The sequence below is a fragment of the Saccopteryx leptura genome, chromosome 12 (genome assembly GCF_036850995.1).
Source record: "Saccopteryx leptura isolate mSacLep1 chromosome 12, mSacLep1_pri_phased_curated, whole genome shotgun sequence".
Classification (NCBI taxonomy): domain Eukaryota; kingdom Metazoa; phylum Chordata; class Mammalia; order Chiroptera; family Emballonuridae; genus Saccopteryx; species Saccopteryx leptura.
This window is the reverse complement of record NC_089514.1, coordinates 20806389-20819640: the sequence shown is the minus strand read 5'-3', so window position 1 is coordinate 20819640 and position 13252 is coordinate 20806389. Positions and strand designations below refer to the sequence as shown.

General features: G+C 39.2%; 1 protein-coding gene across 5 annotated transcripts in view; it reads left to right on the top strand.

Moving 5' to 3' along the window:
• Nucleotides 1-13252, top strand: part of HDAC9 (histone deacetylase 9) — a 1019027-nt gene that overhangs the window by 73891 nt on the left and 931884 nt on the right. For all 5 annotated transcript variants that reach the window (XM_066354134.1, XM_066354133.1, XM_066354138.1 and 2 more), the window contains exon 2: nt 4920-5038. In XM_066354134.1, the coding sequence (XP_066210231.1) occupies nt 5014-5038 (25 nt within the window). In that variant the 5' untranslated portion in view covers nt 4920-5013. The remainder of the gene's footprint in view (nt 1-4919; nt 5039-13252) is intronic.

The following is a 13252-nucleotide window of genomic DNA, read 5'->3' as shown; positions in this document are numbered from 1 at the left end:
AAGAAAAGGACCTGCAGACTGAACGGTGCATTACAACCTGCCCTAAATCTGGGGAAGATATATTAGAGACACGTCGTTTTTGCTAGCTACATAGACTACAGAAGCATTCTGCTTTCTTAGTGCCACACCATCCAAAATAATACCAGTTTCCCACAAGGGAAGAAGAAAACGATAATTATAATAATAAGCTCAGTTAAAAAAACCAACAGAAAAGTGTGGCAGGAGCATGACGTCTAAGTCGGATCTGAAAGCGTGTGCTGAGAGAATTCTTGCAGACATTTATTCCAACTTTTTGGTTTATTTTATTATCTTTTGTGTCTGAGTTCAATGTATTCACTGGTTATATAGGATCTTAAGTAAAGAAGACCTGTAACTCAATGAGTCGTTATTGAAATTGGGATGAGCAAGTAGACAAGTCTTGATACTCAAGTGGCTCTTCTGGAATTTATGGTGATGTGACATAGGAGGGCACTGGGCTAAGAGTCAGAGGGCAAGCCCTTTCATTTACCACCCACATGTCTGTGAACACATGCCTGAAACTCTCTAAGCCTCCAATTCCTCATCTGTAAAATGGGGATAATGATGGCTTACTCAGTATACTCCAAATGGCTGTTGTGAAGATCAGAGAAGAGAACCCTTGGACAAATCCTATGTGATTTGTAAAGCTCTACTGATTTGCCATTTATTACTCTGGAACCAGCCATGTAGGTGGAATGGTTCAAGGACTTCTGGAATCACCACCACAATGATAATGAGAGCAATGTGGGCTGGGGTGATGTAATGTGACACTGCCCTCTCTTCCACTGGCTGCACAGGCAAGCTTAGACTTCGCAGGATGTCCCCCCTTGGGCCATTGCCCTGTGCTGTATCCCAGAACACTATAGCAATAACTTGCAGGCAGCTGATCGGCATGTAGTGCGAGATTTTGAAGCAAGGACTCTTAGCTGCTTCTTGTGGATCCAGGTAGCTTGAGGAGAATCAAGAGCCAAAATAACAATTCTTGGATCTCACTAAGTAAAAGGTTCATAGCAATTGCATGCTTGCGTTTATCTCCTTTAATGTGCACATATTTTTTACAGCATAAGCAAATTAATGTGGAAATGAACTAAACTATTACTTGAAAACATATGCGTATATCTGCTTTAATAATCTATACTCACAATCAGCATTCTTTCTTTTTTTAATTGTTTTCATTTACTTACCCACTTGAAGGCCAGTTTTCTACTATTTCTAGTTGAAGTCTATTGTAAAGGTGACTCAGATAGGCGGAGAAAACCCAGTGTTTTCTCTGAAGCCCATCTGGATAAAGAAATGTGGGAAGATTTAAGAATAAATTGCTTATTCTCATTGACAGATGTTCCCAACTTTGTGACCCCTCTTTCTTTTCCAAACGGCTCAAAATGAGCTTCATTTCTAAAGTTTTATGCCAATTTTTGTCCCTAAAAGGTGTTAATAAGAGCTGCTAATCTGTTGATTTGTAAGCCACCAGGAAAGGGAAGCTTAGGTAGTCAATGGTATGCTCTTTCTCTCTCTCTCTCTCTCTCTCTCTCTCTCTCTCACACACACACACACACACACGGTGTGAACATTTGTGTAGAGGATCAGTACTTTGTAAACCTTTTAGGAGAGCTCTTTAAATAATCATTTCAGTTATGAAGCTATAGTTATGAGAACTTTGGTTCATTGTGCTTCATTAAAAATGGAGAAGCAGTCGCTGGAAACTAGTACATATCAGTGTAGAAATGCATATTAATTTTCTTTATAATTGTTCAGATAACAAGGCTTTCATACTGTTAGAAGAATATATCATGATTAGGAAGTTATTAAAACGATTGAATGGCAAAGAGTAGTTTAAATTTTAAAATGTACTTAATGATGATATTTTAGAAGTAGAATTCGTATTTCTCTCTGAGATCAACTTCGCAACTCAAGTCTACAGCTAGAAGGCAAAGCCTGACAATTATGTAACTAGCCATAAATCAGCATGTCATGGACCATGGTTGTTTATGTTTGTGGATAACTCTTGGATATTATTGGTTAAGTTGAATTATATTTGTAAATATACAAATATCAGTTGTACAAATTGGCGATATAGGTTAAAATTATTTTGCTTAAGCACAGAGTAACCATGCCTCTGATGGAAGGCATCTTTCAGTGTTGCTTTAAGATTGCCTGTTCCTGGCCCTGGCTGGTTGGCTCAGTGGTAGAGCGTCGGCCTGGCGTGCAGAAGTCCCGGGTTCGATTCCCGACCAGGGCACACAGGAGAAGCGCCCATCTGCTTCTCCACCCCTCCCCCTCTCCTTCCTGTCTCTCTCTTCCCCTCCCGCAGCCAAGGCTCCATTGGAGCAAAGATGGCCCGGGCGCTGGGGATGGCTCTGTGGCCCCTGCTTCAGGCGCTAGAGTGGCTCTGGTGGCAACATAGCGACGCCCAGGATGGGCAGAGCCTCGCCCCTGGTCGGCAGAGCCTCGCCCCTGGTGGGTGTGCCGGGTGGATCCCGGTCGGGCGCATGCGGGAGTATGTCTGACTGTCTCTCCCCGTTTCCAGCTTCAGAAAAATACAAAAAAAAAAAAAAAAAAAGAAAAGATTGCCTGTTCCTTGCTTTTTGTTATTCTTAATTAAAAATCAAACCATGCCACCCTGGCCAGATAGTTTGGTTGGTTAGAGCATCGTCCTGAAGCACAGAGGCTTCCAGTTCAAGCTCTGGTCAGGGCACATACAGGGGCAGCTCAATGTTCCTGTCTCTCACTCTCTCTCTTCCTTTCTTGATAAAATCAATCAATAAAAATTAAAATTAAACCATGTCATTGAGAACCAAAATGCAGCAAGAACATTTATGAAATGTTTCAGGCTACAATATAAAAAGGTAAAAAATACTAACCATCTCAACGTCTACACGCTCACTAATTTCAGCTACCCTATAAATTTAAATCTTACTGTTTTAATTTTGATTTATTTAATTAAGGATCAGATAGCAACTCAATTTCCTCATCTATGAAGGCAGTGTGGGGAGAGTTACAAGCATCTATTAGCATGGTTGATGTGAAAATGATGTCAACTATGGTCTGTCTAAAAGCAAATGATTTTTTACTTTAAAATATGACATTGACATTTTTCTACTTAGAAGCCAATATCAGAATGTCTACTTGCTGGTATAAAAATCAAAAGACTTTACTGCTCTTTCTTTTTTCTTTTCTTTCTTTCTTTTTTTTTTTTTAAGAAATACTACTTAGCCATAAGAAATGATGATATATTGCTATTTATGACAAAATGGATGGAACTTGAGAACATTATACTAAGTGAAATATGTAAATCAGAAAAAGCTAAGAACTATATGATTTCACACATAGGTGTGATATAAAACTGGTACTCATGGACATAGATAAAAGTGAAGTGGTTATGAGGAGGGGGGTGGAGGGGTAGGGAAGTAAAGAGGGACAGATATACAGTGACAGAAAATGACTTTGGGTGATGGGCACACAGTGCAATCAACAGTTCCAATGCTGTAGAGATGTTCACCTGAAACCTATGTATGTACTCTTGTTGATCCATGTCACCCCATTAAATTTAATTTCTAACTAACAAAAAAGAAAAAAAGAAATATTGCTTTCTCATCAACATGGAAATTAAAATTCTTCAAATAATGTTGATAAAATAAGCACATCAGTATAATTTTGAAGTTTTATAAAAATATACACTTTATTGTTACTAAATCTTAGTGCATATCTAGCACTAAAGATGTAATAAGTAGCCTGCTACAAGTAATGACTGTATGGAACTCTTCTAATAATGAGCGTATTTCTATTTAGGGACCATTTAAAGTATTATAGATATGCTTAGAGAGGTTACATAGTTCTTCAAAGGAAATACGTATTTATATCCTGCTTTATACATTTGGGCAAAAAATAGTAATAACACTTTCAAAATGCTGATGGGAAAACGAATCACAATAAATATGTTGGGTTCTCAAGATAAAGAAATGTATAATTCTCAAGAGTTAACAGCACTCTGTATATAAAAATAGTGCAATCGGGCTATCCTATTTTTGCAAGAGACTCATTAAGTGCAACTCTAAAAGCTTCTTCTTTTTCCTCTTCTTCTTTTTTTAAACTTTGACAAATTCCAGTAAACTGTGAGGAAACTGTCCTTTCAATTGCTCTTCCTTTGCCGAAATGTCTAGCGGTGAGAGTGCATTTGAACTTAAGGCAGAAAGTCCCTTCCATTCCTTTCAAGAGGCCCATCCTGTAAGTGCCACTCCTAGAAAGACTGCGGCTGTTATTGCTTTTGGCTGGAACAAGATTGCACAAGTCTTCAAGAAGAGATGGAAATTGTAATGGGAGTTTTCTGTCACTCTTATAGTTTATGGTTTATGTATTCTTTTTTTTTTTTTAGTCCATTAAAATTCCTTTGCCAAGAAGTCTTATCTCTAGAAGGAAATCTCTGACAATGATAAAAATACTATGTAATGAGAGACTTATATTCAAAATTCAAAAAAAACTTTTTTTTTGGAATTTCCATAATAATAACAAAAAGCAAACTACAGTGACTACTAAATAGGAAACTGATTATAATTATGTGAAGTGGTTTCCTATTCATAGATGCCTGCCACATCTATTATTTCGTTTTGGTGTTCACATTATTCCTGCATTTTAAGTGTGACTGGTAAATTTGCTCCTTTTTAGATAAAAGTATAATAGATGTATAAATAATATTAACTGTATATAATACCTGTCTATATACCTATAATAGATCATATTACTGATATAGATGATTAGAGATGAAGATTTAAGACCCGTGGGAAGTTAACGTGGCTGCCTCAGAGACCCACGGTTCAGTCGTGGCTGAGCTGAGACTCTAGTTTCTTTTCCTTTGTGGTTTGACAGAACCTGTATCATCCGCATTTATTTTTCTTGCACTCTAGGTTTGTCGTCTGCCAGCCACTCGTGGACCGACATTGCCAGCTGAAGGGAAGCCGTGACTCCACCTCCCACCCATCGCTCCTCCTCCCGGTTCTCATGATGAGCTCGCCAGTGCAGCCCGGTCAGTCCGATTGCTTTTTCAACCATTAACAGGCTTCATATGACAGGGGTTGTTTTGTGTTGCTTCAGACCAAAAATTTAAGTCATGAGATGACTTTTTTCCTGATGAAGATTGGTAGATATAATGCATTTTTATTCTATAGCGAGTCCTCTGTTCCACAATCCATTTGGCTTTCCCGGTGACTGCTTTCATTTGCCTTGTTATCTGAGCACGGGGCTTTCAGTCATGTGCTTCGAATGTTACATTTGGGTTGACTTTTATAAAGCTGTAACTGTTTATTAAATATGACATCTATGGACATCTCATTCACACTGATAGCCTTTCTGACCCGATCAGTATCTGTATGCTGTCAGATTTGTCTGTGGACTTGAAGTCTGTATGGGAAGTCACTCCTCATCATCTCTTGACACATGGGAAGAATGTTTCTCCTCCCCGCCCTTCTTTACTGTCCCTTCTGTTTCCTATATACCTATTCAACTATAATCTCAGCACCTGCTTCCTCCGAACCCAGGGTGGCTTGTGTGGTGTTGGGACCAATGCTGCCAACACCCATTCCTGCAGGGACAGGGTGTCACCTTTGGAACAAACACAATCCATGTCTTAAGAAGGATGGTGGGGATGGGGGGGGGGTGGTCAGAAACCACGTGTTTAGCGTGAATACATTTTAAAAGAATTTTCCATTCGGGTTATTAGAGGAGCATTTATTTCTAGATCACTTAAAACACTCTCAGCATATTGATATCTTTGTCTTATTCAACTTCCAAGACTGGAGCCAATGTAATATTATATTCAGAGTTTATAAAAGGATATCTTTTGCCAAGAGTTTCATGCTGTGGAGTGCCACACCCGGATTAGCTGCTCTGGAATTTCATGGCCTCATCCGTCTTACCCCACACCCCCAAGAGGCCACCAGCTTGTATGTTGAATTTGGAACTGGAAATTATTGGAGGGTATAACAGTGATTGTTATTTGAAATGAGGTAGCAAAGCTATTCCAGAGTCTTTAGTCACAGTCATGATTTAATATCAGCATTATCATCTGAATAAGCAGATGAAGTATTACCTAGGCCTCTTAGCAGAGTCCCTGTAGCCCAGAGTTTCTCCAGCTTTACCATACATTAGATTAGCATCATTAGGAGGGAGTGTTCAAAACAAGCCCCTTGCCCATAGTTTTTGACTCAGTAGGTCAGGAGTGGGGCCCAATAATTGCGATGTTTGAAAATTGATGCTACTGCTGCTTGGAGACTACACTTTGGCAACCACTGGTCTAACCGGCTGTTCCTGTTCCTTCCGCGGCCCCTGCCTGCTCCCCACACCCTCCCAGACAGACTGTGTGAGCTGCATTGCTCATCACAATTGTCGCCTAGTCTTCTAATCCTTTCTGAGATGAACTTAAAACCATGTTTGCATTTTATAGATAGATGTATCTATTGCATTTTAAATATATATTATATATTCATTTATATATAAATTTAATGTTTCAAAATTGCATAATTTAAAAGAGGCATTTAACTTAGAATCCACAGACAAATTTTTTTTTTAATGATAGAATGTGTAGAAATCATTAAAACACATAGTAAAAGCAATAGGAACAACTTGGCCAAGAACAGAATTGGCAGAAGACTTCCTCCATGTCCAGTAGTTAGTGTTTAAAATTTGTATAGGGGTAGGTCTTTAATTCTCAAGACCAGAAACTAGACTATTTATATATATATTTAAAAATTTCCCATGTCCTTTTTTTCACTACCTCATCAGCATACACACACACATACACACACTAACAGACACACACCTCCACCCTTGGCTTCGCAGGGGAGCCACAGAGTGACAGGGCGATTTGAATGGTGGGAAAATGAACTTAGGCATTGACAACAACTGTATTCAAATGGAACATTTGAAACGGCACTTCTACCTGGATATGTAATCTTACAGACACAAAGGGCCGTTACCATCAAGGCTAATGAAAGAGGAAGCTAAGCAGGAAAAATCTGAATCCAAATTATAATGTAATTCAACCTATAAAACTTAATATCTTTCAAATAGTGCCAGTGTAGCAATTCCAGTGTCTTGATGGTCTCTGTTTACCGTTGTTCTAACATGTGTAGACTTGGACGCACTTGATTTTAATGAGAAACACAGAGTCCCTCCAGAACACTGTTGTTAGTGGTTAGATTCCCAGTCTGGCCCATCAAGGCCTCTATAAAGGTAACTAAATTGCAATGAATGAATACAGAAATAGTTTGATAACATTTAGCTGAAAAAGAGAATCAATGCAATGTAACAAGAAGTATTTTTCAATTTTACTCGCTTAAAGAGAAGTGGATCAAATGGCAGAAAGTTTAAGAGGTGGGAGATTTTATGGTGATTCTTAGTGTGAGGTATGGGCACCTTAGAGAATTGCTCAGGTCGGTCTGTATTACATTGAATTTCATTCTAAGAGTAATACTTTTGGAGAGGCGGGTGATATCACTCTTGGTTTTCTCATCTTATGTGTGAAGCAGAGGGCGGGGGTGAGATTTTTGTTATTAATGTTGTTGTAGAGGTAACCGCTTGAGATGTAAAGTGTATAAGGCAGGAAAGCTATAGAAACGGTGTTTATATGTACAGAACAGATGGGCAGAAGCAACATTTACTGAACTGCGTGAGATAAGAGAGAGAAGGAAAACAGAAGAGTGAGTACAGCTAACACCTCCTGAGGGAGAAGAAACAAATCAAGAGCATTTGAGATGAAATAGGAGTCGGTTGTCCACCCAGCACAGGTTATTGGTTGCGTAGAGAGTGAGTGTGAACCCATGCTTCAAGGCACGAATGAGAAGGAGGGACTGCCATGCGTAGCTCTGCTTCTGGTACTCAAGATGATAACAACTTGTAGCATCTGGAAAAAAACTCAAGAGTTCCTATACGGACATGTATTGTAATACATAAGATGGTCAAATCCACTGGACTCTTCTTTCAAAAACAAAACACAAATATCGTATATACCTGAGCTATACATAGCTCACAACTGGGGGTATGTGACAATTGAAATCAGCATACCCCGCCCCTCCAAGAATATTGAAGTTATAGTATGAAAATATCCTGTGAGGCTTCTGTTTCAATAAGGCAGGTCATGGCAGAAATGAGACTTGTTCAGTTAAGAGAAAGGATAAACGTAATAAATGAGACAGCTACTTAGTGAAGCTCATTTGATTGCAGAGTCCTTAACATTTCCAGGTGGACTTTCTTAGAAATACTTTTGCTGTGTTGAGAACAGCATTATACAGAGGTCTTAATCAGTTCTGTTTGGGAAGATTTTATGAGTGAAATCTGAACTGAGGAAAGTCATAGCAAATGGGCCAGGTGAGGGGGAATCTTTTCTGTTTGTTGCAAGACCCGAAATACATTTGGTATCTATAAAGGAAAGTGTTGGCCACAATCATAAACACATTATTCTGCTCTTAGCCTGTTTTGTACAGCATGATGAATAGTATACCGGTGAAAAATAACCTAATTGTTTGACTTTTAAAAAAAGTGTTTTTCTTACACCTCCTTTTTCTTAACTCTGTGGAAAGAGAATTAGGTTGGTCTTATGCATTCGCCATCCACTTATTTTGCTTTTGTTCCACAAAGGTCTCTAAGGACATTTTGTGCACCAGAAACATAGACTCACTCCAGTTATTACAGAAATTCTTTAATAACCAGTCTCTCCGGTGGCATTTCTGTTTGTCTTGAAAATTGGTTCTGGGATGGTGTGAATTCTTCTTTCCCCACCTCATACAAGTTCTCCGTCCATATTCAAGACTGGTTGACATCAAGTACGGAATAGTACTAGCTTGCTCATGCAGTCAGTCAAACAATAAGCGCTGAGTTTTGAATGTAGAATCACCCACTGGTTTTGATGTTCATCTTGCTGCCCCGGTAATGAATGTTCTAAGCCAGGGCACCGAGAAGCCTGGATGGAGGGAAGACTAAATGGACAAGATTGGGAGCAAGCTGCTGCAGTTGCGATAGTCGTTTATCCAAAACTGATTCAGCATCTGTTTTGTGCCAGGTAGTGGGTTCTTTAGTAGGGACACAAAGAGTACTAAATCATGGTTACTGGCCTTACAGACAGCAGCCTTTAGTGGGAGAGCCGGAAGTGTAAATAGTTTTGGTTCCTTCAGTGTGCTGAGTACTTTAAGGAATATACGAGCAGAAACTAGTTTCTGTACAGCAGTGTGGATGCCACTTCTAGTCATTTAATTTTTTATCAGGCGTGCCAAATCTCAGAAGGAAAGACTTCGGGGCTCATCTAATCTAGAGTTTCCCAAACATGTCCGATAATAAAAATCACCGGAGACGCTTGTTAACAAGTCTCAGCGCCCTCCCCTAAGGAGACGTGTGTGGTAGACCTGGAGGGGTAAGTAGTATCAGAGCACAGCGCTCTTCACTGTGACTTGGGGAAGTGCAGAAATGTTCTTTAATCTGCCTAACAAGCTCTGGTGTTTCTTACTCTGAAACGCTAGAAAAACAACAACAAAAAATACATCATTAAATCTGATCTCCATATAGGTGTATTCTCCTGTGAGCTAAGATATAACTCAGTTTTTTTGCTTTCTGGTAAATCAAATATCAGTGCTGTTGAAAACTAGACAAGGGAGTAATTTGTGGGAAAATTCTAGTGGTTTTATATGTAGTCTCTGCTCCCTGGGTCATCCTGGATTTTTGTGGCAAGGAACCAGAGATTCCTTTTTTTTTTTTGCACCCAGACCAACTTTGCTCCAATGGAGCCTTGGTGTGGAAGGGGAAGAGAGAGACAGAGAGAAAGGAGAAGGGGAAGGATGGAGAAACAGATGGGCGCTTCTCCTGTGTGCCCTGGCCAGGAATTGAACCCAAGACTTCCACATGCCAGCGACTCTCTACCGCTGAGCCAACCAGCCAGGGCCTCAAAGAGATTCTTAGAGGTAGAGTATAGTTCTCGTCATCCCTGCTCCCTCAAAACAGGTCTCTGCCTATTTTAACCCAGAGAAGGTGTTTTTGTATGATACCAAGATTGTAGATATATGATTTGAGCTTGAACACTTTTAAGAGTAATTAGGCCACATCAGCCCTAGAATGATTTCAGTATGACTTTTAATTTTGATGAATCTAATTTATATAAAGTAATTTTGTTGAAAATGTGCCCAAAGAATTTTCCAAATGTGGAACACAAGGTGCATGATGCCCCCTGGAGCTAGACGGTGATGTGACCTTGTGGGCTTCCAGATGACTTTGGGTGGTAGAGTTGTCGTAGCAGAAATTGCAACGTCCTGTCACTTTCGCGTAGGGTAGCTAATTTCTCTTTTCTTCACCACTATGGGAACACATACTAACCACTCCACCCATGTGGAATGAGGGGACCGGGCTATTAAAATAAGCTGAAGGTGGGTGGCAAGATCTTACATTCTCTTCCTTTTCTTTTCTCATTTGTTGAATTTTCCCTATGTGCCTCTGTTTTTCTAAACAGCTGAGTTCTCTTATAGACGTGTAGAGTAGGTTTAGCTAATGATCAAAAAGTTCTTTGAAATATAACTTTGTTATGGAAATGCTAAGTTGTAGAAACAATTTGAGGGCAAGCATTAATAAAAACTTCACTGCAAGCATTTTTAAAGAGGACTAATAAAAGCTTCACAGTTCAATTAATATAGCACAACACTGGGTTTTCTAGGAGCATATGGGGCCCAGAAGGCCTGCCCCTGTTTTGAAAATTTACGAACTCTTTAATGATTCACCACTTTCCTCCAGTGCATTCCCCACTGTGCTGCCATTTAGTCATTAAGTAGGAAACGAAAACCAGGACAAAGCTGCAAACAAATATCATAATGTCCAAGTGGGGACTTTTTCTTCAGTGTGTTTGCAATGTGCTACCATAAAAAATGAATGGTGTATGCCAACAAAGTCAATAAAATAAAATAAAAAATGAATGGTAAATGAAATAGAGTCATAGGACAAATCAAGTAGGTTATGCTTCCCCAGATGAGTGATTCGTTGGCTTTTTAATGAAATACAGGTCAAACATCATTGCAGTAAACTCTATGTAACCGAAACGTTTTCAGTTACCTGGCTAATGATCTACTTCAAGTGGTGTACAAGAAAAATATTCTAAGATAATCAAATAAATTAGTTCCTTTGCGTTTGCTTCTTTTTTTTTTTTGAAATAAAATTTGATCACAGAGTACAGTATTGGTTTGAAACACAATATTAAATTTATTGCATATTATTTTGAATTTATTTTACTAATATAGCTTTACAGTTATTTATTCTTTTGCTATTTCTAAGTCAAAACTTTTCCATTCGATATTCAAATTTAAACCATAAAACAGTATTTTATTTCATTCATTCTGCAATTCTTGAGGGACAGTATTTTTTTTGTTTTTGTATTTTTCTGAAGTTGGAAACAGGGAGGCAGTCAGACAGACTCCCGCATGCACCCGACCAGGAGACGATGCTCTGCCCATCTGGGGCATTGCTCTGTTGCAACCAGAGCCATTCTAGCACCTGAGGCAGAGGCCATGGAGCCATCCCCAGCGTCAGGGCCAACTTTGCTCCAATGGAGCCTTGGCTGCAGGAGGGGAAGAGAGAAACAGAGAGGAAGGAGAGGGGGAAGGGTGGAGAAGCAGATGGGAGCTTCTCCTGTGTGCCCTAGCCAGGAATCGAACCCAGGACTCCTGCACACCAGGCCGACACTCTACCACTGAGCCAACTGGCCTGGGCCTTGAGGGACAGTATTTTAAGAGTGAGGCACAACCCTTTCCCCAAAGTGTTCAGTTTAATTATTTTCTGCATGTTTGTTTGTTCCGGACTGTCCTAACTGTAATGTCAGGTTATCTGAAATTATAGTTTCATATATGCTGAGGAAGAATTCACTTAATATGCACCATTCTTATGGTTGCTCTTTATTGTATATTGCAGCGGTTCTCAACCTGTGGGTCGCGACCCTGGCGGGGGTCAAACGAACAAACCTTCCGATGGCTTCAGGCGATCCCTGTGTTTTGGTCGTTCGACCCCCGCCGGGGTCGCGACCCACAGGTTGAGAACCGCTGGTATATTGGAATCACTTTTTACACACCCTCATAGTTTTACATATTATTATGAAAACCTAGGCCAATTATACAACGGTTAATAAATATTTGTTTTACACTGGTCTTTTCATGAACACAGTTATTAAATAGTGCTGGGCTTTATTTTCTGAAGATCTATGAGCAAAATTTTGGTCACTGTGTAAAATACACAGGAATAGCCTTTTGTTTTCAGCATTATTTGGGGCCTTTATAGAAATTTTTTTCTCTGTATACTTTAGGGTTTACCTTTAGGAGTACCAAAACTTTGCATATGTGCAAGTTGTGTGATATGTGAGTGAGTGTCTTTGTGTTTGTGTTACAATACTATAAAATACTCTTGAGGTCTCCAGTTATATATAAAGCCATATTCCTCCCACTAAATAACACTCATATGCTTTACTTTATATGGTTTTCTGTTTATTTCTTATCTTTTGTCTGTCATCTATTGAGAATGTCAATATATAGCAGTCTCCCCCGTTTATGATCGATTGCCTCTAAATTTTTGTAGGGTTAGAAAGCAAAGAACTGTGTTAAATAAACTTGTTAGTAAGATAAGAACAAGTTTGACAGGTTCTAAGGAAATGCACAAAGATCTCTGTTTTGTTTTATACATTTAAAATTTTCTTTATTTATGGATTTTAGAGAGAAAGAAAGGGAGAAAGAAGGTGAGTGGGCAGAAGACAGGAAAATTGCTCTGTTCCTGTAACCTGTCCTGACTGGGGATCGAACCAGCAACCTCTGTGCTTGGGGAGGAGGCACTCTGATCACCAAGCTATCTGACCAGGGCAACAGCCTTCTCTTTTATGAGCAGAATACATGTTTGTTTTTTTCTTACATATAGTTATTATATTTCAACTGTCTCCTGACACCCCATATTTTCTGGGTTCTCTCCATCTTTGTTATGTAGATTTACAAAATTCTGAGCTTTTATGATAGCTGGGTCATTGCCATACATATCTTGAAAATTATCATCAATCAGTTTTACCAGTGCTTATCCAGGTGTTGACGTATCTGTGTTGCTTCAGAGTTTCTTTAATATCCCAAAGGAAAAACACATGACTAAATTGTTGGTTTTTCTCTCAAATCTTGTATTGAGTTACAGAAAATGGAAAAAACTTGAGATCGTCTGTGAAATGGTTTTAAGTCCTTTTTTCACG